Raw genomic sequence first — 20,727 nt, 5'->3', positions numbered from 1 at the left:
CAATCAATCTATCCTAATTTTTCAAAATCCATTTTATGAATTTAGAGCTCTTTTGTGCAATACTCCCAGGACCTGCACTACTTTCTAGGAATATAACAGGGGCTTTGGGAAAGGCACTCTTTCTTCCTACCAATACCCATGTGTCAACCAGGAGGCCTGACAGATTGAATCACGCACCTTTCCTAAAAGGTCCTGTGTCTAGGATGCAATTAGGTACAAGTGGGCTGAAATCACTGGTTCAGCTACAGTGCCTGTACTGCAGGACAGGGAAAACCTCATTGTTCAAATCAGCAGGGAAACTATGGCAAAGATAAATGACCTTCCTAGGTCTTAAAACACACAGACCACAGTGTGCTGGACAGTGGTCCTTAGAAACTGGCTGGTGGGATGCATTTGACCATCATACTTTGTCTGTTCTGCAATGTGTTATTATAAACTGTGACAAGTCGCTTACCTGGAATTAGGGTGTGATTGGAAAGTGGGATAAAAACTGAAATTATGTTCCTTGAAAATCTCTGTCCACGTCCTGTGAAATTTTTCTCTTTTACTTCTTAGATAGTTGAGAAGGTCGCCGTAGCAACAGTATTCAAAAATCAAGTAAATTGGTCCTGAAATAGTGATGGTTTTAATTCCAGGTATACAGACACCGAATAGTTTTTTTCAGACATCTATGTAGCAAAAACCCCAATCTATGAGAACTTTGGTGGGGAGAGGTGGGAGGACAATTCCCTCTGAACCTATCTCATCTTGGACTTTAAAGTCAATTTCAGTTTTTTGTCCAGACTCTTTGGAAAGCTGTCTCTTCTTGCCTTTCACTTGGGCTCAGCCAACAACCACTGGCCCCCGGGATTCTCCAGTTTACAATGGATAATAATATGCTGCCTATACTGGGACCACTTGGTAAATATATGCTGATTTGTGGTTTGCCTGAGGAGGCAGAAATATATCCCTAGTCACCTCTTAAAGGGCTTCTGAGGTGCTGCTAGTGGTAAAGAAGGCTGTCTTTACCACCATGGCTGTCTGCCTGCCAATGCAGGAGACAGCAAGAGATGCGGGTTTGATCCCTGGGTCGGGAAGATCCCCTGGAGGAGGTCACAGCAACCCACTCCAGTATTCTTGCCTGGAGATCCCATGAACAGAGGAGCCTGGCAGGCTACAGTGCATGGGGTTGCAAAGAGTCAGACCTGACTAAAGCGACTTAGCACACACGCACCTCTTAAATCCACTTTCTCCTTATTTCTGCCTGGCTGACCCCAAAGGAGTGACGCTTGGGCACAGGGTTCGGGCACTTCCAGGCAGAAGGGAGAGAATCAGGGCATGGGCTCCACTGGATTCTGGGACAATAGAGTTTGAAAGCCCTCCGTGGCTGCATCTTATTTGAAACAGCCCAACTGGGGCAGTGGCCAAGCTCTGCAGCCAGGGAGAAGCACCTCCTGGGCAGGTAGAGAGAGACACATAAAATGTGCTTGCGATGCTGTTATTATTATTTTTTTTAATTTAACTTTTTTGCCATTGTCACACCACGAGGCTTGCAGGGTCTTAGTTTCCTGACCAGGAATTGAACCCTGGACACAGCAGTGAAAATGCCACGTCCTAACTACTGGTGGTGGTGGTGGTTCAGTGCCTAAGTCGTATCCAACTCTTTGTGACCCTATGGACTGTAGCCCACCAGGCTCCTCTGTCCATGGGATTCTCCAGGCAGGAATACTGGAGTGGGTTGCCATTTCCTGCTCCAGGGGATCTTCTTGACCCAGGGACAGAACCGGTGTCTCCTACACTGCAGGCAGATTCTTTACCACTGAGCCACCAGGGAAGCCCCCTAATCACTGGATAGCCAGGGAATTCCTTTTAAGTGACTTAGAATTCCATGACATTTCCCAGTGAAGACAGGCACTATCTACACGAATGCATCTAACCCTGAAGCACTGTATGTCTAATCCCACTTGGGTTTGGGGGCTCACACTGTAACTACGAAAAGGAGAGAAACAGGAGAACAAACACCATCTTTGTCTCCAGGCTAAAATGTTTTCTTCTAGGTGATCTGAGTGGGAACTGGTTACCTGACAGGGTGCACGCCCCCAGCAGATTCACGATATTCTCATGGCTGCCCAGGTGGGTCATCATTTTGAGTTCAGACATGAGAGCCTCTCTCTCCGAGTTGTCTGCTTTTTCTGTCAATGGCAGGGCATCACAAATGAAAAACAGAAGTAAAATAGGTACTTTACATTATTTGATAAATTAAAATCTTCCTCTGTTCGGAGAAGATTTGCATAAAAGTTTTAAAATACATTCAATAATACATACATTTTGAATAGTAATACACTATGTTTTAAGGCAGAATTTCAAAGATTGCAGCATGAAAGTTGAATCAAATAATGTGCTTTTCTACTGGACTTTCCTCTACCTGCAACATAAAAATCTTTAGAATTGACCCTTAAACAAGAAAAGAAAAAAATAATAACACATGACTTTCCTCCACAGTAGAAGTTAATGGATATGCTGAAGGGAGAAGCATGCATTTTTTTTTTTTTTTGACTTTTGGTTTGTTGAAGTCATAGAGTGACAAGATGGGAATGTTAGTGAGGGTTCCAATCTGTGATCCTCAGATTTAGAACCTTAAATTTGTCAGGAATCCAATGGTCAGGAGGTTGTGCAGGCTGCCTGAGTGCTCATTGCTAAGTTGGCTCTGACTCTTTGTGACCCTAAGGATTGTAGCCCTCCAGGTTACTCTGTCCATGGGATTTTCCAGCCAAGAATACTGGAGTGGGTTGCCATTTCCTTCTTTGCCGGGGTCTTTCCCACCCAGGGATTGAACCCACCAACCCATGTCTCCTGCATTGGCAGGCAGAGTCTTTACTGCTGAACCACCTGGGAAGCTTGGTAAGAAGGTCAAAGAGGACCAATTCTCACCGACCAAGTTCTCAAGAAACTCCGTAATTGATAATGAGGACGATCACTGCTGACTAGGCTAGAATTTATCTACTACTTCCCCTGGAGTAAGGCTAGATGGTTTAGCAAATTTTACTTGGCATCTTGCTTAGAAATGTGGCACGGAGGTACTTATTGGTGAATTTAAAGATCTCCTGTCATCGAGGCCAACGTGCGCAGGTAGTCAGGCCACCTGCCACTGCCAGGAGGGTGCTGGAGCCCTAGAGGCCAGGGCAGGGTCTCAGGATCTTGCCCTCCAGGCACCCACTCCTGCATTTCTTACATTCAATGGAGATTTGATTGGCTATTTCTGGGTGTCATTGTTTCCTCCTGGAAGATGCTAGCCTTCATGCGGCTTTTCCAGAGCGTCAGTACTTCTATTTTGACTTGTGTGAGCTCTCAGGAGCATCCAGATTTCCAACCTCTTGGCCTAGGAGTGACATCCTTCTCTGAGTGGGTCGGGACCCACTCTGCGTCACATCTCCCACTGCCTCACGTTGCACAGGGATTCGTGCCTTTCAGGTGTCCATGTCTTGTTCCTCATGACCCAAAGGACATACTTTACAATGACCCTAACTTTTTCAAAGCACTTTCATATACCACTCCCTGACTTTCATTCATTCATTCAACAAGTATTTATTGAATGCCTACTGGATAGGAGGCAATGTGCCGGAACCTGGGGGGGAATAAATAGTAGAAAGACACAGCTCCTGTCTTCCTGGAGCTTACAGCCTCCTTGAAAGGGGAGACAAGTAAATAAACTACAATATAGTATCGTAACTGCCACAGGACACAAGCAAATCTATCTGTGAAACAGAAGAGGACTCACAGACATAAAGAACAGCCTTGTGGTTGCCAAGGAGGAAGGGCATGGGGGGAGGTGGGGACTGGGAGTTTGAGGTGAGCAGATGCAAATGATCATCTATAGGATGGATAAGCAACAAGGATAAGCTACTGTATAGCACAGGGAACTAAATTCAATATCCTGTGATAAATCATCACGGAAAAAAATATAAAAAATAATGTAACATATGTATAACGGAGTCACTTTGTCATATAGCAGAAACTAATACAACATTATAAATCAGTTACACTTCAATAAAAATAAAAAATAAATGCCACATGGAAAATGAATGTAGGATGCTGTCCTACACAAGAGGGACACCTAACCCAGACTTGGGGAGAGTGGGGAAGGGGATACTAAATGTTTATGCTGAGACCTGAGGGAAAACAGGAGTTAACCAAGTGAACTCAGAGTGGGAAGGATGAGGAAGAAGTCCTGAAGTCACTGGATGGGCCAAGATCAAGAAAGAGGACCACATGGAAGCAACCTAAATGTCCATCAACAGAGGAATGGATAAAGAAGATGAGGTACAATGGAATATTACTCGGCCATAAAAAGGCATGAGATGGCGTCATTTGCAGAGACATGGATAGACCTAGAGACAGTCAAACAGTGAAGTAAGTCACAAAGAGAAAAACAAATATCATATAATATCACTTATATGTGAAACCTCGCAAAACGGTACAGGTGAATTTATTTGCAAAGCAGACACAGAGAACAAACTTATAGATACCAAGGGGGTGGCAGAGTAGGATGAACTGAGAGATTGGGATTGAAATATACACACTGTTGATACTGTGTATGAAATAGATAACTAATGAGAAGCTATTGTAGAGCACAGGGAACTTGACAAAATGCTCTGTGGTGATCTAAATGGGAAGGAAATCCAAAAAAGGGGAAATAGATGTATCCATGTCACTGACTCACTCTGCCGTGCAGCAGAAGCTAAAACAACATGGCGAAGCAGCTACGTGTGTGTGCGCCCAGTTGGGTCTGACTCTTTTGCAACCTCATGGACTGTAGCCCACCAGCTCCTCTGTCCAGGAAATTCTCCAGGTAAGAATACTGGAGCAGGTTGCCATTTCCTACTCCAGGGGCTCTTCCTGACCCAGGGATCAAACCCCTGTCTCTTGCGTCTCCTGCATTGGCAAATGGACTTTTTACCCCTGGGAAACCCCAAAGCAACTATACTCCAATGAAATTTAAAAAAAGAAAAAGAAAGAGAAAGAGGACAGCATCCAAAATATACAGATCTGCCCTTATGAGGCTTGCAGACTACTGGGGCAGCTAACACACTAGTTAAATAAATAAACAACCATGTAATTATAGTTGTGATCAATTTTATGGGTGGGGGGAAGCCCACAGGGAGCTGGGCTACAGCATCTAGCCAGGAACTTGAGCTTATCTGGGGCGTAAGAGATGGCTTCCCAGAGGAAGTGGTATCTGAGCTGAGATCTACAGGAAGAGCAGGCAGTGATGCCGTGAAAGGGGAAGGGGAAGGATGGATGTGCAAAGGCCCTGAGGCGGGAAAAGCACGGCACTCCAGAGGAACTGAGAGCTGGCTATGTGCCGTGCTGGAGTGCGAGGGCAGAGGAGAGCTGCAGCCACATCGTGCTGGGCTGTGTGGACTGTTCAAGATGGAAGCAACTGGGAAGGTTAAGTAGGGAAAGTATGTGATCAGCTTTGCATTTCAGAAGCATCACTTGGGCTTCAGAATTCAGAAGGAGGTAAGAGTGCACATAGAGTAGCTTCTTAGAAGGCTGGTGCATCCATTCGGAAGAGACAGGCAGTAACGGGTTAAGAGAAAAGAGGAGGGACTCAAGAGGCACCTGCAGGAAGCCTGATAGGAATAGTTACAATGAGGATGGTTTCTAGGATAAGTCAGTCCTAGGTTCCTGGTTGGCCCAATTGGGTGGCCCATGGCCAATCACTGGTACTTATAACCAATCGGTGAGAGAGGGAGTATCAACCAAGGGCCAGAGTTGGAGGAGTCCACTTTGGATAGGCTGTCTTTGAGGAACCCTGGAACTCCAGTACTCTTGCCTGGAAAATTCTATGGACGGAGGAGCCTGGTGGGCTGCAGTCCATGGGGTTGCAAAGAGTCGGACACGACTGAGTGACTTCACTTTCACTTTTCACTTTCATGCATTGGAGAAGGAAATGGCAACCCACTCCAGTGTTCTTGCCTGGAGAATCCCAGGGACGGCGGAGCCTAGTGGGCTGCTGTCTATGGGGTCGCACAGAGTCGGACACGACTGATGCGACTTAGCAGCAGCAGCAGCAGGAGACATTCAGGCATTTGGACATAACCTGAAGCTTAGCAGGGAGATGCAATCGTGAGAACCATTCGTACGCGGGATGAGGTCATGGGCGAGCTGAGACAGCCCTTGAGTGTGAGGAGTGGACAGGAAAGCGGGACCCGGAGCAAGCCTTCAGGAACTCCACGTGAGAGATGGATGAGAAGATGAGGGAGCAGCCAAGGACAGTGCAGCAGTCAGAGGGTGGGAGGAAACCAGAAGGATATGGCGCCATGGAAACTGAAGGAAGAAAGCACAAAAAGGTGGAGGGAACCGTCGATCGTGCCAACTTGTGCTGAAAATTCAAGTAATGTGAGGACAGAAAAGTGCCCATTAGACTTAGTTCATGGTGGGGGCAGTGGAGGGCGGGGGTCACTGATCACTTAGAGCCAGCTGGGGGCGCTCTTGCTAAGTGAGTGATGCTCAGGCTGGATGTTGGGGAGGGCGGATAAGAAATGAGTGTGGAGTGATACAGAAGGCACCGATTGCCTCTTCTACCCAGAGTCCGCGTCACCATGTAAGACACACAGTTGCCTGTAGCAATGGTAACCCCAACACTGAAAAAAACCTAAAGCAGACAGAGAGGAAGAAGAGGTGGACTTGCATTTTATATTCATCATTTAGTGGACACCAACCCCAACTCACTCCCTTTTAAGCTTTGAAGCCGGGCAAGCAGTACCCAAAACCGTGATGGAAAAGAGGAGGCGGCAGGCGGCACCTCCCCCCTCGGCGCGTCTCTGTACCTTTCAGCATCTTGACTGCGACCTGGATGGAGACCCCTGTCTTACTAATTCCGTAGGCGGTCGCATTCATCACTTTTCCAAAAGCACCTGACCCGAGGACCTTCCCTGCAAGATACGTGGTGAGTGAGTGAGCGTTCGCTGAGGATTTTCGCACAGGAAGGAAACAGGGGAAACATCCGATTCTTACCAAATTCCAAGTTTTCTCTCGGAAACTCCCATTTGAGGTCATACTCATATTCTCTGAAGTCAATGTAGAAGTACTCGTTATCCAGAGAGCCGGTCACCTGCACCATCTGCAGCTGACTTTCGTACCGAAATTGCTTCCGAGAGGAAATAATGAGTCAATTAGCCACAGAGCGTTCTTCAGATATGGGACACAGTGACGGCTTTTTTTTTTTTTTTTAACCTTTGCTTTTACCTTTTTGTACTTGTGACAAATCAGCATGGTTAAAACGGCAATGAAGGGAAGACAGAGGCCAATTGTTGCATAGAATGAGATGTTGTCCTGGATGGAAGGGAAGGGCCCTGCAACGGAAGAGCATCCCAGAGCAGTGGGTGAGAATCCGGAGATCGCAGGCTCGCTACAACCTCTCTTGTCCCGTCTGAGGGGCTGTTATTTGTGACGCTTACAAGCCCTCTATGCACAGAAGCCCACAGAAAAATCAGGCCATGTTCATATAAAGGACACTTCCCTCCCAGAAAATTTTAGATGATTCTGAACCCATTTTATTTATTTATGGGTCATGACCAGGGATGGAACCCATGCCCCCTGCATTGATGCAGAGTCTTAACCACTGGGTGGCCAGGGAAGTCCCTCTGAGCTCAATTTAAAAAATCATTTACTTGCAGGAAAAAAATAAAAAATCATTTACTAGGGGTTTTAAGGATTACATCTATTTAAACCCACAGGATAGTCAGGCCAGATTTTTTTAAAAAAAGAATTCTGTATACCATATATAAAACAGATCAACAATACAGTCCTAGTATATAGCACAGGGGACTATATTTAATATCTTGTAATAAACTATAATGGAAAACAATCTGAAAAGTCACACATGTGACTGAATCAAGAATGTTTGTCTACTATACACAAAGTAGACAAGCACCAAGGTCCCACTGTACAGCAAAGGGAACTATCAGCATATTCTATATTTTGTAATAAACTATAGTGGAAAAGAATCTGAAAAAGAAGACATACAAAACTGCATCACTAAAAAAAAAAAAAAAAAAACCTGCATCACTTTGCTGTACACCCAAGACTAACAGAACATTGTAAATCAACTATAGCTCAATTTGAAAAAAAAAAGAAACTTGTGTTCCCACAATGAAGCTGTCATATGAATGTGGGGAAGTTAGTTTGGGGATGCTGGTGATTCTAAACCATTAGTGTAGGCGGCCAGGTTTCAGAATTGCTTAATTTCAGAGGGCTCTAAATATCAAACCAAAAATGATAAAACAGCAGGCTAAAAGGCAAATAAGGAGATGAACTGAAAGGAAAAGTGGCAGAGGCTCCAAATTACTCAACTCTCTCCCTGGCTCTGGGTCTCTGTGTTGCTGCTGTTCAGTCGCTAAGTTGCGTCCGACTCTTTGCGACCTCAGGGACTGTAACCCACCAGCCTCCTCTGTCCATGGGATTCTCCAGGTTGCCATTTCCTTCTCCAGGGGATCTTCCTGATCCAGGGATCAAACTTGAGTCTCCTGCTTGGCAGGCCGATTCCTTGCCACTGAGCTACCAGGGTCGTCGGGGTAGATGCCCACTATACCAGGAGTCTGAGGTTCTACCCACAATGAATTCATGAGTTACAATAACATCAGTAGAAGTCACTCTGCCCTTAAACTACAGAACATGTATATTCAGTGGGGATTCCTGCCTGACTCAAAAAGCCTTCTCATCTCACACACTGAACCTACACCCCCAGATAAAAGCCAAAGACAGGGCCTAACTTCCAGTGGGGAATTCCTGAAGGTGGCGAGTTTCAACAGCGACTGCTGTGTACCTGGTGAGCTCAGAAGGATTGTCTCACAGGACGTGCCGAGGGCGTTGTAGGCACAACACTTCACCAGGAACCCTTTGACGGCCTCGCTCATGTTCAGCGTGCTGCTCGATATCCACTGTCCAAATACTTTCCTGTTGGCCTTTTTATTCCAGATTCCTTCTGTGATTTCTTCTGTGCAGCTGAAAAGAAATGGCAGAGAAGTCAGAGGGGTGTGGCTGTCATCAGACTGGAAGTGAGGGTTTCTCTAATGGGGTCTGTAAGAGACACATCTATTATACATTATCAGAAACAATCTATGATCATTGAGAATTATGGTCGACTAGGAAGGTAAGCATTTGAAATGCTCTAGCGTTTCTTCTTAAACTGAATTCACGAGAAAGCGTCAGTATGTCAGAGAGAGTTTCATGTTCTTCTAACACAAGAGAGGCCAAGGTCCGCATTACTTGGGGGACTTGTCTGAGCACTTCTTCCAGATCCAAGATGGTATCGGGTACCCATCAGAGGAGCAAGAAGCCTGGCTTGCAGATGCCTCAGCCAGCACTTGAGGTTTCCCTGTAGAAAACAAGAGGACAGACAAGCTCGTGGAGTAATGCACTTTTCAGAAGGGGTTTCAAAGTCAGGTTTATATAGGCTGCCCATGCACTGTAAGCAGTTTTGCTTCTTGGAGGGTGTCTCAGGCAGGACTCAGAGCGGGGGGTCCTTTCCCCTTGTCATGTCACCGTCGGTGCGGGCAGCCCTACCACCTCTCTGGGGAGCACCCCCTGTCCATCACTAGACCCTTCCTGGAGAGGTTGCAGGTGTAGACTCTATCTACTTGCTCACCCTAAAATGAGTATTAGCTTCAGGAGAAGCATCTGCAGAAAAAGTCCAACAAAAGGTACTCGCCTCTTTTCATAGACCAAAGAAACAAAAATTATTGAAACAACTAAATGGCAGGTAGTATGACTTTTGGCCTTTTCTTAACATGATCTTTCAAAGTACTAAAGCCAATAAAGTGACGCACTAAAGCACCTTCAGAGAGGACCTGGACTCAGCATCTTAACTTAAACGGATGAGCCCAGAAAGAGGTCTGTGTATCAGCAGAGCCAGGAGATGTGAAAGTACAATTTCAGAACACTTCCACAGGTCAAAACAGTTTCATCACACTCCTTCCCGAAGCCATTGCTTAGCTCTTTCTGGTCCGAGTTAATGCATCATTAAGGAGTCACAAGAGTGAAATAAAATTTCTTGACTACTTCACTTCTGTTTTGTTTTGTTTTTTTAAATTTCGATTTATTTATTTTTAACTGGAGGATAATTACTCCACAATATTGCATTGGTTTCTGCCATACATCAACATGAATCAGCCATGGGTATGAGCACGTCCCCTCCCTCTTGAACCTCCTCGCACCTCCCACCCCGTCCCACCCCTGTAGGTGTCACAGAGCCCTGGTTTGCGCTCCCTGCCTTGTACAGCAAATCCCCCTGGCTGTCTAATTTAATATGGTAATATATGTCTCCATGCTACTCTCTCCATTCATCCCATCCTCTTCACTTACTTCTTATATTCAGCGTGAACTCTTTTGTGAACTGGGCGTCATCATTTTCTGCATGGAAGATATACTGTCCTGGCTGGTGTTTATGATTGCAAAACTTAGATATGCTGTTGGGAAAAGAGTTAAAGACAGACTTAGCCAGATTCTTGGAGGAGATGCTGAAATGAGTGATGGTGTGCTTGGGGGGAGTCTCCCTGGAGACACTTCAGTCTCTCAAGCTCAGTGGACAGGAGGTGTCTTCACTTGCTACTCAAAGTGTGGTCCACAAACAGGCAGCGTCAGCCTCAATATTATCTGGGAATTTGTTAGAAACACGAAGCCCCAGCCCCCGCCCCCGCCCAACACCTACAGACTGAGAGTCTGCATTTTAAGACCATTTCCTTGTGATTCACACGCACATCACAGGTTGAGAAGCACTGATCCAGGCTGGGGCTCCTGAGACGGACAAGAAGGTTCCAGCCCCTGTGGTTACCTCCATTCCAGACTAGTCTGACTTCCCAGAAACATGGAAAAACCTTGGCGGGTGGCAGAGCCCATGACCCCCCAACCTCCTGAAGGGACAGCTCTCTGATGTTGGTCCAAGGCAGGACCTATGACCAGCCCTTGACTCCCATAGCAATTAACAGCGACGAGGGCTCAAATCCACTGAGTTTGTCCAGAAATCTCCGGGTGGTCTCAGCAGGCTCTACTATCTACTTGGAGTGCTCATCCGTCATACCTACCAGGTATCTGGTATTGGGGATTACCCGTCATACCTACCAGGTACCTCGTACAGGGGATCAAGTGGAGCCAACTGATCAGGGACCCTGGAAAACAACCTAATTATTTAGACCTGATGGAGAAAGCAGGGAGGGGATGCTGTGGACTCCTAAGCAGGAGAGGAAAGTTACGAACAGGATTTCAGTTTAGAGTGAAATGCAGCAGCAAAGTGTATGGAAGGGAAGTCTGGAAGTAGTTGTTCAAGTAACCCAGCAAGTCCTTCATTCATTCATGGATTCACTCATTCATTCTCCCATCAATGGCACAGGCTGTTTGTGGGAGGAATTCGGAATACAACAGTCAGTCAGAAAAATCAGGTTTCTGTTCTCACAGAACGTAGAGTTTGAAGGCAGACAAATAAATATGCAGCTACGGTACGATGTGGGACGTCGTAGGGGAGGAGAAGTAAAAGGTCAGATTTGAGAGCTCAGAGTGGGAAAAGATGAGTGTTGTCGAAGGCAGGGAAAACAGGGAGGGAGTGGAAACAGCCAACCCAAGAGGCACCAGGACCATCAGAGGCAGCAGGTGCAGAACCAGATGTGAAGATGAAGAAGAGAACAGAATCCCAGCTGATTCCTGAGTCAAACCACCCGCCTAGCAACTGACAGAGCAGCTTCTGAGTACCGGTTTACCTGGCGCCAACGTTCTGCAACCTTAACTTAGAAGCTCAAAGGTAATTCTGACTGTGGACAGTGATGGGAGATTCCATTTCCTACCAAGTGAGCATCTAACAAGATTTTTGTTTGCCTCGTTGATAAGAAGGCTGAAGAGGCAGAAAGGGGACTTTCTTACCTTGACCTACTTCTGGACAACAAGAAGGAAATGGTTGCTGCAGTGGAAAATGACAGAAAGATGGGGGGAAAGCCAAATTATAACTTTAGGGAGAAAAGTAAGCAACACTACATGCAACCCCCAGACTTTACAAAGGCAGGGTTTAAGTGGTCTGAGAAAAGAAAGATGTGAGCTTCCACAAGCGAAAATGTAATTCTCACTGGACAATAGCCAAAGACTCTGAAAAGGAACAACAGATTAAAAATGAAGCCAGTCTGGCTGGCCAGGTACCATGCTTAAAAGCATCATTCAATTTGATAAAGAAATGACCAATACAACAATTGATAATTGTGTAGACCAAAGCTATCTGGTTTGTCTTTTTTTTTTTTTTAAGTGGAGACTGCATTGTTTTTATTTTTTTTTCGGCTGCACCACTGGCATGTAGGATCCTAGTTCCCCAACCAGGGATCGAACATTGGAAGTGCAGAGTCTTAACCACTGGACTGCCAGGGAAGTCCCAGAAATCTTTTCTTGAACGGTTTCCCTCCTAAGTCTCTTGTGCTATCTGAATGGAGCCTGACTTGCCATGGATAGATGAGATAGTATCTGAAACATTCTCGCTCTTCCAGGTAGGAAACTGGTCACAGAAACAGCCCGGACAAAGAAATTGAATATTCAGGTCCTCTTCAACCACTTGTCTGCTTATCCTATTTATGGCAGTTGACCCCTGCAAGGGCAACGACTGCAGTGCTGACCCTCCCCTGGAAACTCCAGGAGGACTAACCAGTTAGAACCAGGGAGTTTCAAAACTTCCTCTTTCCCTGGGACTTTTCTGAAAATGGCCAGCAGGCAGGAGATGGGAGATCAGGAAATGAATTCACGGTGAAATACCTTTGGTGACTAAGATGTATTTTCAGTACAACTATGAGAAGGGATTTCTCCTCTGTTATGAGCAAAATGTAGGTGATTTTCAGTTTTTATTTGGCAGCCAGAGGGGAGGAGTTGAGAAGGCACAGGTCTTTCCCGCAGCGCAGGGAGTAATTTCACTAGAAAGAAGGCTTTGTTCAAAGAGCAAGGGATGATGAAAGACAAACCAGAGGACCGGGAATAATAAAGTGCAGGTTGGGGAAGCTGAGAGCTTCTGAAACTGGAGAGTCAGGGGCTGGCAAGACTGGGGGACTCCACGTGGCACTGGGAGGCCCCATCAGGAGACCCTGCCCATTCAGATGGCGGGGTGTGGAGCAGGCACAGTCCGGCTAAAGTTGAACCCGGTCCACACATGTTTCTGTCCAGGGTCAGACACAGGGGCGGGAGAGCTGCTGCTGATTTTATGTCACTCTACATAATACTAAGCTCACTTTTATTTTATTTCAGGGCAGCCCAGAATCCTGGAGAAATATAATCATTAAAAACCCAATAGTGGGCACTTCCCTGGCAGTCAAGTGGTGAAAACTCCATGCTTCCAATGCAGGGGGCATGGGCTCGATCCCTGGGTGGGGAACCTAAGATGACACATGCCTTGCAGCCAAAATATAAGAAAAGAAAATTTTCAAGACATTTTAAACCAAGAAAAATCCCCAATAGTGAAGCATGGCACATTTCAAAAGGAGGCACACTTTTATTTCTAATAAGCAAAGCGCACACGTGGATGTTTGTTCTCTCACACACAGGGTGTGAGAATCTTGAACATTTGAAATGAGCTGGTGTCCAGAGGCTGTACCAGAGTGATGGTTACAAACACAGGCTTTGACTCTGCTATCACCCGGGCTTCCCTGGCGGCTCAGCCTGCCAAGGATCTGCCTGCAATGCGGGAGACCCAGCTTCCATCCCTGGGTCGGGAAGGTCCTCTAGAGAAGGGAATGGCAACCCCACTCCAGTATTCTTGCCTGGAGAATCCCACGGACAGAGGAGCCTGGTGGGCTACAGTCTGTGGGGTCACAAAGAGTTGGGCATGACTGAGTGACTAATGCACACCGCTATCATCCAGTGGTGTGACCTTGGACAAGTCATCAAACCTCTCTGTTCTGGTTTCCTTATCTGCAAAATGAAGACAGTATCTACCTTATGTGGTTGTTAGGGTAGTTTTTGTTAAATTTTTATTAAAGCAGTTTTGCATAAACTGTTTATAATAGTGCCTAGCTGTTGTTCGGTTGCTAAGTTGTGCCCGACTCTTTGCAACCCCAAGGACTGTAGCCCATCAGGCTCCTCTGTCCGTGGGATTTTCCAGGCAAGAATACTGGAGTGGGTTACCATTTCTTTCTCCAGTAATTGTGCCTAGAACATAGTAAACATGATAAACTTGTTAGATTATCATTACTATGAGGCTTATTAAGTCTGGGAATCATTTTGAATAAAAAAGACATTTAGAAGCTTTACTCTGGGGTATACCTTGTGAGGAAGTCACATTAAAACAAAGACGCAAAGAAAAAAAAAAACTTAAGTAAATGCCCATCAAGGAGTTAGTCAAAATCTTCTGAAAAGTGGAATATCATATAGCCATAAAAGTAATCATGTAAATAATAATACACTTATTAACATAGCAAGAGATGATATTTTAAAGGGAAAAATCAGGTGATAAATGGCACAATTAATTTCATGTTTATACAAAAACCTATACTTCTGTTTCTATCATGGCAGTTACATAGGCAAAGTCTGAAATATAAACCCTGGTAGTGGAACTGCGGGTGTTATATCTTTTTTCTTTTTAAGGCAATTTCAGAAAATAAGAGTGAATGAAAGGGACTGACTTTGCCCTATGTCTGGGGTAAGTAACATAACCTGTTTCCATATTTCATAAAATGGGATGATGGGATCAAATGAGATGATCTGTATAAAACTGGCACATTGCAAGGGATCAAAGAAGTTTCTTTTGTTCTCAGTGAGGCTTCATGACCTGGTCAATACCTTACAACTGAGTGGACAGGATTTGGAAACTCCCACTGTTCACTACAAGCAAACATCTTCCCCTCGTGTTTATTACACTCAAGGCTCATCTCCTTCGGGGAACCAAAACAGTCCTTCCAAAGAATCTCAATGCAATCCTTCAATCACATATCGTGTACTGACTTGAGAGCTGGCCTTTCTGTTTGTCCTGAGAAGGACCATGGCTCATCACCCGGAACCCACACTCCACCATACCGCTGGTACCAGGAAGCGCTCAGTTAATGCCTGTTGTGGGCAGAACTCAGACTGGTAGAGTTGGAAAATTATATATTTCAGGAAAAAAGAAAATACAGAAATCTGGCATGCCTAAGGAGAGTCTCTCAGAAGAGACTATTTAAATAATTATAACATCCTAATAAGTTGTTTTGGGGATGGGTGTGTGTGTGTTTAATCATGAAATTAGGAAAAGCTAAGGCAGATTTGTTTGTAAGTCTACAGAGATATGAAATTAAGCAAACGAACAGACGAAATATCCTAGAACCTTTTCCCAAGACCTGGTTATCAGGGCTGCTGGAAAGTTACAATTCATAAAACGTAAACATAAAGGCAAACCCTAATAAACTCTGTGCAATATTTGAGGAAGTAAATTGGAGAAACGAAGCTGTGAAGGTGGGGGAAGCTGCTAGATTTCTGGCACACACACGACCACACCAAAGCTTTTTCAGGAGTACTGTTATTACGAGACCTTTCGGTTACACAGAAAAACTGGTGGCACTTTGCTTCTAAAGTCCTCTCCTGCCACATGATGAAAATTCTGTACTTCATCAACAAAATTCAGTTTGACTAAATAGTTGAAATTGAGTGGTGGGTAAAGGATGCTCACTGTACTATCCCCTGAGTTCATTCATAAATTGGGAACTTTTTATAATAAAAAAATGGAAAAGAACTCAGAATTTATTCTGCATCCCCAGTTACAACATAGAGCCTCATGTAGACAGCAGAAGACATTGAAAGCACTCGTACTCAATTTTTTTGGTCGTTCATCTTTTATTCAATATTTTGAGTGTCTTTCATGATGGAGGAGGCTCTATCTCACCTGGCATTGTGAGTCAAGTGGGCCATCACACTCACTGCATCATTTTCATCAATTAATATTGTAGCTCTTCAAGAACTTTTTAAATAAAGTAAGCACTGAGTGTTAGGTGTTGTGGTGAGTGCACATTTTGAATTGATTTCTGGGAGGTGATGATGAATTCATTCATTTACTAAATAGCTGTTGACTATTTACTAAATAGCTGTTGCCTTGTACAATAGCACAAGGCATTGTACAACACCTTTCTAAAAAGACAGAAAAATAACAATGCCTATCCCCACAGTGGGATTCAACACACAAGAGGCTAACTGTATCACCCGGTAACTAGGGGTGAGAGGTACACATCACTATAGGCGTCAAGATCTTCCCTAATTTATCCATTTAGTGCCTCTTGAAGATAACTACTTGGGGTCAGGGGTGCAGGTTGTGGTCATGGAATGAAACCATCTAGATTAACTAGATTGGCCCGAGACCCACATATGTCAGAGACACGGTCCTCTCATCAGTGAGTCTGTCAGATCTTAAGAATGGTGCCAGGTGTCACCAGCACACATAGCAACGACCTCCCAGGTGGGCCCTGGCACTGAAATGTGCCTGCATAACTTGAGGGAGTTGAGGGGGAGACATCACCTTGTTCACGCTTGCAGCCCCTGACGGCACTGAGCCCACTGGGAAGGCATTAAAGGAATATTTGTTGAACTAAATTGAACTGATCATCTATCTCTTTGAATCAATTTTGCAAGAGAATCCTGTAGAAGTGAGAGCTTCTCTGACGCTGGGTGACACCACAAAGAACAGGGAAAGGGGTGGCACGGGCATCCTACACACAAGTAGTCAACTCAACCAGCAGGAGGAGGACTGAGCCCCTACCTTCTACTTTCAGAAGTTTGATGGTTCAGAATAAGGGCTTATGACAATGGGGTGACGCCCCCCTCCAAGGCAGTGGTTCTCCACCACAGGAACTTTTTCCCACCAGGGGACATCCAGCAATGTCCGCAGATATTTTAAGTTGTCACAAGTGGGGTGAGTGGGCTACTGACATCCACGGGGTGGAGAGCTGGGACTCGGCAGAATATCCTACCACACAGAAGAAAGAGTCCACCACCACCCCCAGCACCCTGAGTGGAGAATTACCCAGCCCAGGATGTCAACAGTCTGTTGTTGAGAAGCCCTGAGTTAGGGGACTGTGAGTCCATCCAAAGGCTGCCTTCTTAATTACTTTAAAAATGAATGCTTTGAACGTTAGGAGGTTTGGGCAAGAGAGGACAGACAGTTCCACGCAAACTCTGCATTATAGTGTGTTTTTTAAAATGCACACAAGGGAATTTCCTGGTGGTCCAGTGGCTAAGATGCCACACTCCCAATACAGGGGGACAGGGTTCAATCCCTAGTCATGGAACTAGATCCCACATGCCTCAGCTAACACCTGGCACAGCTGGATAAATAAATAAAATAAATATTTTAAAAATTAACTGACTTCTAAACTAAAAGGTCTTTTTAAAAAATAAAAAAGCAAACAAAGATCAGCTACAAATCACTTTGGGGTATAGAACAGCATGGTCATCAGGAAACAGAGAAGAATCAAGATGAAAAGAGCTTGAATTTCCCTGGTGGTTAAGAATCCGCCTGCCAATGAAGGGGACATGGGTTCAATCCCTGGTCTGGGAAAGATTCCACATGCCGTGGGGCAACTGATCCAACATGCCCTGAAGCCCACGGCTCTTCAACAAGAGACGCCACCTCAATAGGAAGCCTGAGCACCAGAGCCAAGAGAAGCCACCACTCTCTGCAACTAGAGAAAGCCCGGGCACAGCAACAAAGACCCAGTGCAGTCAAAATTAAATAAATAAAACATTTTTTAAAAAGATGCTGCTGCTGCTGCTAAGTCGCTTCAGTTGTGTCCCACAAGGCTACCACATCCCTGGGATTCTCCAGGCAAGAACACTGGAGTGGGTTGCCATTTCCTTCTCCAATGCATGAAAGTGAAAAGTGAAAGTGAAGACAAGAGCTTAACTCTGACTCGTCTCCTAGACCTGTGCCATCCAACAGGAATATAATGCAAGCCACATAACGTAATTTTAAAGTTTCCAGTTAACCACCTAAAAAAGTGAAAAGGAGTAAACAGTAATGGTAGATTTATTGAACTTAATATATCTAAAATACTATCATCTTAACATATAATCAAGATAAAAATTATTGAGATATTTCACATCCTATTTCTCATACTAAGTCCTAAAAACCTGGTGTGCATGTTACAGCCACAGTGCATCTCCACTGGGACCAGCCAAAGGTCAAGCTCTCAACAGCCGTGTGTGGCTGGTGGATCCGTACCGCACAGCCCAGGACGAGACCTGTGACAGGAATCACCAGAGTTTCTCATTAAACACATAGACTCTGGATGCAGTACGCGTCCGAAATTACTCAAGTGTGGTTATTAAAGGGCAAAGTAACAGGTGCACCCCAGAGAACCAACTCTTGACCGTAGTTTCTTTTGTGACTGAACTTTAGCATCTAAACTCAACAGCCAGCGACTAGCAAAGGAGATTAATCCAAGCCCTGACATGGCACCTTGGAACAACGTTCAGCTGTGCTCCACATGTTCTGCAAGTCAGCTGTAATGTCAAGAAAAATATATTTTGATGGTGAAAACCACTGCAGAATCAGTATATTGTGATAAAAATTGGAACAAGAATCAACTGTGCAGTATTCTTTTAAAAAATGTAGCTTTTGGGGGTTGTGCCCCGATTTTGGTTCATCGTGTCTGAAATGGGAGCAAGGAATCCACATTTTTAATATCCACCCAGATGATTCCTATACAGTTGGTTTATGGACTCACATTGAGAATCAGTGGTTTACCATAAACCCATCGACTTGTTTAAGACATGACAGGTGCCTCTCCACTCATAGTCTATCCTGAAACCATTGTTACCAGGGATTAGTTTTAAGAGATAGGAAGCATCAGAGCCATAGGATATACAAGGAAGAGCTGTTCTTTTGAGGGAAAAAGAGAGATAAATTCGGAGTTTGGGATTAATATATACCCACTACTATATGTAAAATAGGATAACAACAGGACCTACTGGTTAGCACAGGGAACTGCACTCAATATCTTATAATCTATAATGGGAAAGGAGCTGAAAAAGAATATATGTATGTATAAGAGGCTTCCCTGATGCCTTCCCAGTGGTAAAGAATCCGCCTGCTAATGAAGGAGATTCAGGTTCAGTCCCCCAGTCGGGAAGATCCCCTGGAGAAGGAAATGGCAACCCATTCCAGTATTCTTGCCTGGAAATTCCCATGGGCAGATGAGCCTGGCGGGTTACAGCCTATGGGGTTGCAACAGAATCAGACATGACTTAGCAACTACACAACAACAAAAAATATGTGTATAAATGAATCACTGTTCTGTACACCTGAAACTAACATAACATTGCAAATTAACTATCCTTCAACTTTAAAAACATGTTGATTTTTATTTTCCAAAGAGGGACTGAAGAATTTCTCCCATAAGAGAAACTTGAGTGTGGTTGGACAAACCCCCAGGAAAATGAGATTTTCCTTCAGCATTTATCCTTGGGCTATGTCTGTGTTTGTTTTTTGAAAACTCAAATCAATATACCTATAGGTAGTGTTTTCTGGTTTTCAGGGGTTTTACTTCCTCAGTCATCTGCCAAGGGGCTGAGAGAGACTTCGTGTACCAGTAGCACATACCCTCAAATAGGAAGTAACTATCGGGTGACTCAGAAAATGCCGGACTCAAACTGACAATGGTTCTTTCTGTTTTTCGTGAGTAGGTTACACTCTCTGAACTGATTAAAGAGTTGTCATTATGCCCTCAAGTCTGCTGCTTGTTTCCTCGTCTTCCATATCAACATGATAGCACATTAGCTCAAAGGTAACCAGAAGGGTCTGGCCAAGAATTATGATGCCTCCTGGACTCACCTGTACCCATCGTCCAGGCCACTTTGCTCACAAGGAAATGATTTTCGAGAGAAGGTCCATGTACATCTGATTTGTGGGTATGCTTTAAACCTGACAGAAAAACAAAACTCTTCATACTGGTCAATTTCATAGTCTTCATTTGATTTGGAAACGTTTATAAATCCCTTTTCTGTAAAAAAAAAAAAAAATGCATTTCTAAATTAGATAATGAGATTCATATGGAAATATACTGAGATGATAAATTTTTATTCATCAGTTTTATGCAAGAAAACTGAGATTTGATAGCCTATCAAGAAACACATGAGTCCTGTCCCCAGTTAGAAGCCTGAACATACCACCTTCTGATTACACTCAGAATTAGATGTGAGTAATTGATGCTCTTCCCAGAGAAATGTATAAAGACATCTACTGATTTTGCATACAATTTCAAGGGGTTGGAGGACTCCCCAAGCCTGGTGAACCGTGGACACAGAGGGACCCACCGACAATCCCTCAGTCAGAATGGCCTCCTCGTGACTTATCCCACATAAAATAATCTCAGGGCACAAATGAAAGAACAGCCTAGCCAGTAATACTCACAAGGTTTCCCTGGGGAATACTTCCTTGTTAATTTGATAAGAGAATCTCTTTATTTCTCAGCATTTTCAAAGTAGATGGCTAAAGGCTGCCACCTTCTCTGAGATCACTTTTTAAAAAAAGAAATTATTGGAGTCTCTGAGATTACTTAAAGCAGGGTTACTGATCATACACAGCCCACCCAAATTTCCATTTCCTCAAGGCTCAGTGGTAAAGAATCCACCTGCCAATGCAGGAGACACGGGTTCAATCCCTGGGTCGGGAATATCCCCTGGAAAAGGAAGTGGCTGCCCACTCCAGTATTCTTGCCTGGAGAATCCCATGGACAGAAGAGCCTGGTGGACTACAATCCATGGGGT

The 20,727-nt window shown here is 44.6% G+C and overlaps 1 protein-coding gene across 1 annotated transcript in view; it reads right to left on the bottom strand.

Moving 5' to 3' along the window:
• Window positions 1-20,727, bottom strand: part of FLT3 (fms related receptor tyrosine kinase 3) — a 67,301-nt gene that overhangs the window by 12,412 nt on the left and 34,162 nt on the right. Inside the window, exons 9-17 of the mRNA XM_043892425.1 lie at window positions 19,793-19,961; window positions 10,348-10,451; window positions 9,253-9,361; window positions 8,810-8,988; window positions 7,231-7,337; window positions 7,000-7,132; window positions 6,813-6,917; window positions 2,061-2,171; window positions 455-608 (exon numbers count right to left, since the gene is read on the bottom strand). Of these exons, the coding sequence (XP_043748360.1) occupies window positions 455-608; window positions 2,061-2,171; window positions 6,813-6,917; window positions 7,000-7,132; window positions 7,231-7,337; window positions 8,810-8,988; window positions 9,253-9,361; window positions 10,348-10,451; window positions 19,793-19,961 (1,171 nt within the window). The remainder of the gene's footprint in view (window positions 1-454; window positions 609-2,060; window positions 2,172-6,812; window positions 6,918-6,999; window positions 7,133-7,230; window positions 7,338-8,809; window positions 8,989-9,252; window positions 9,362-10,347; window positions 10,452-19,792; window positions 19,962-20,727) is intronic.

Source organism: Cervus elaphus, chromosome 30 (assembly GCF_910594005.1).
Source record: "Cervus elaphus chromosome 30, mCerEla1.1, whole genome shotgun sequence".
NCBI classification, from domain to species: domain Eukaryota; kingdom Metazoa; phylum Chordata; class Mammalia; order Artiodactyla; family Cervidae; genus Cervus; species Cervus elaphus.
This window is presented reverse-complemented; position numbering and strand designations above follow the sequence as displayed.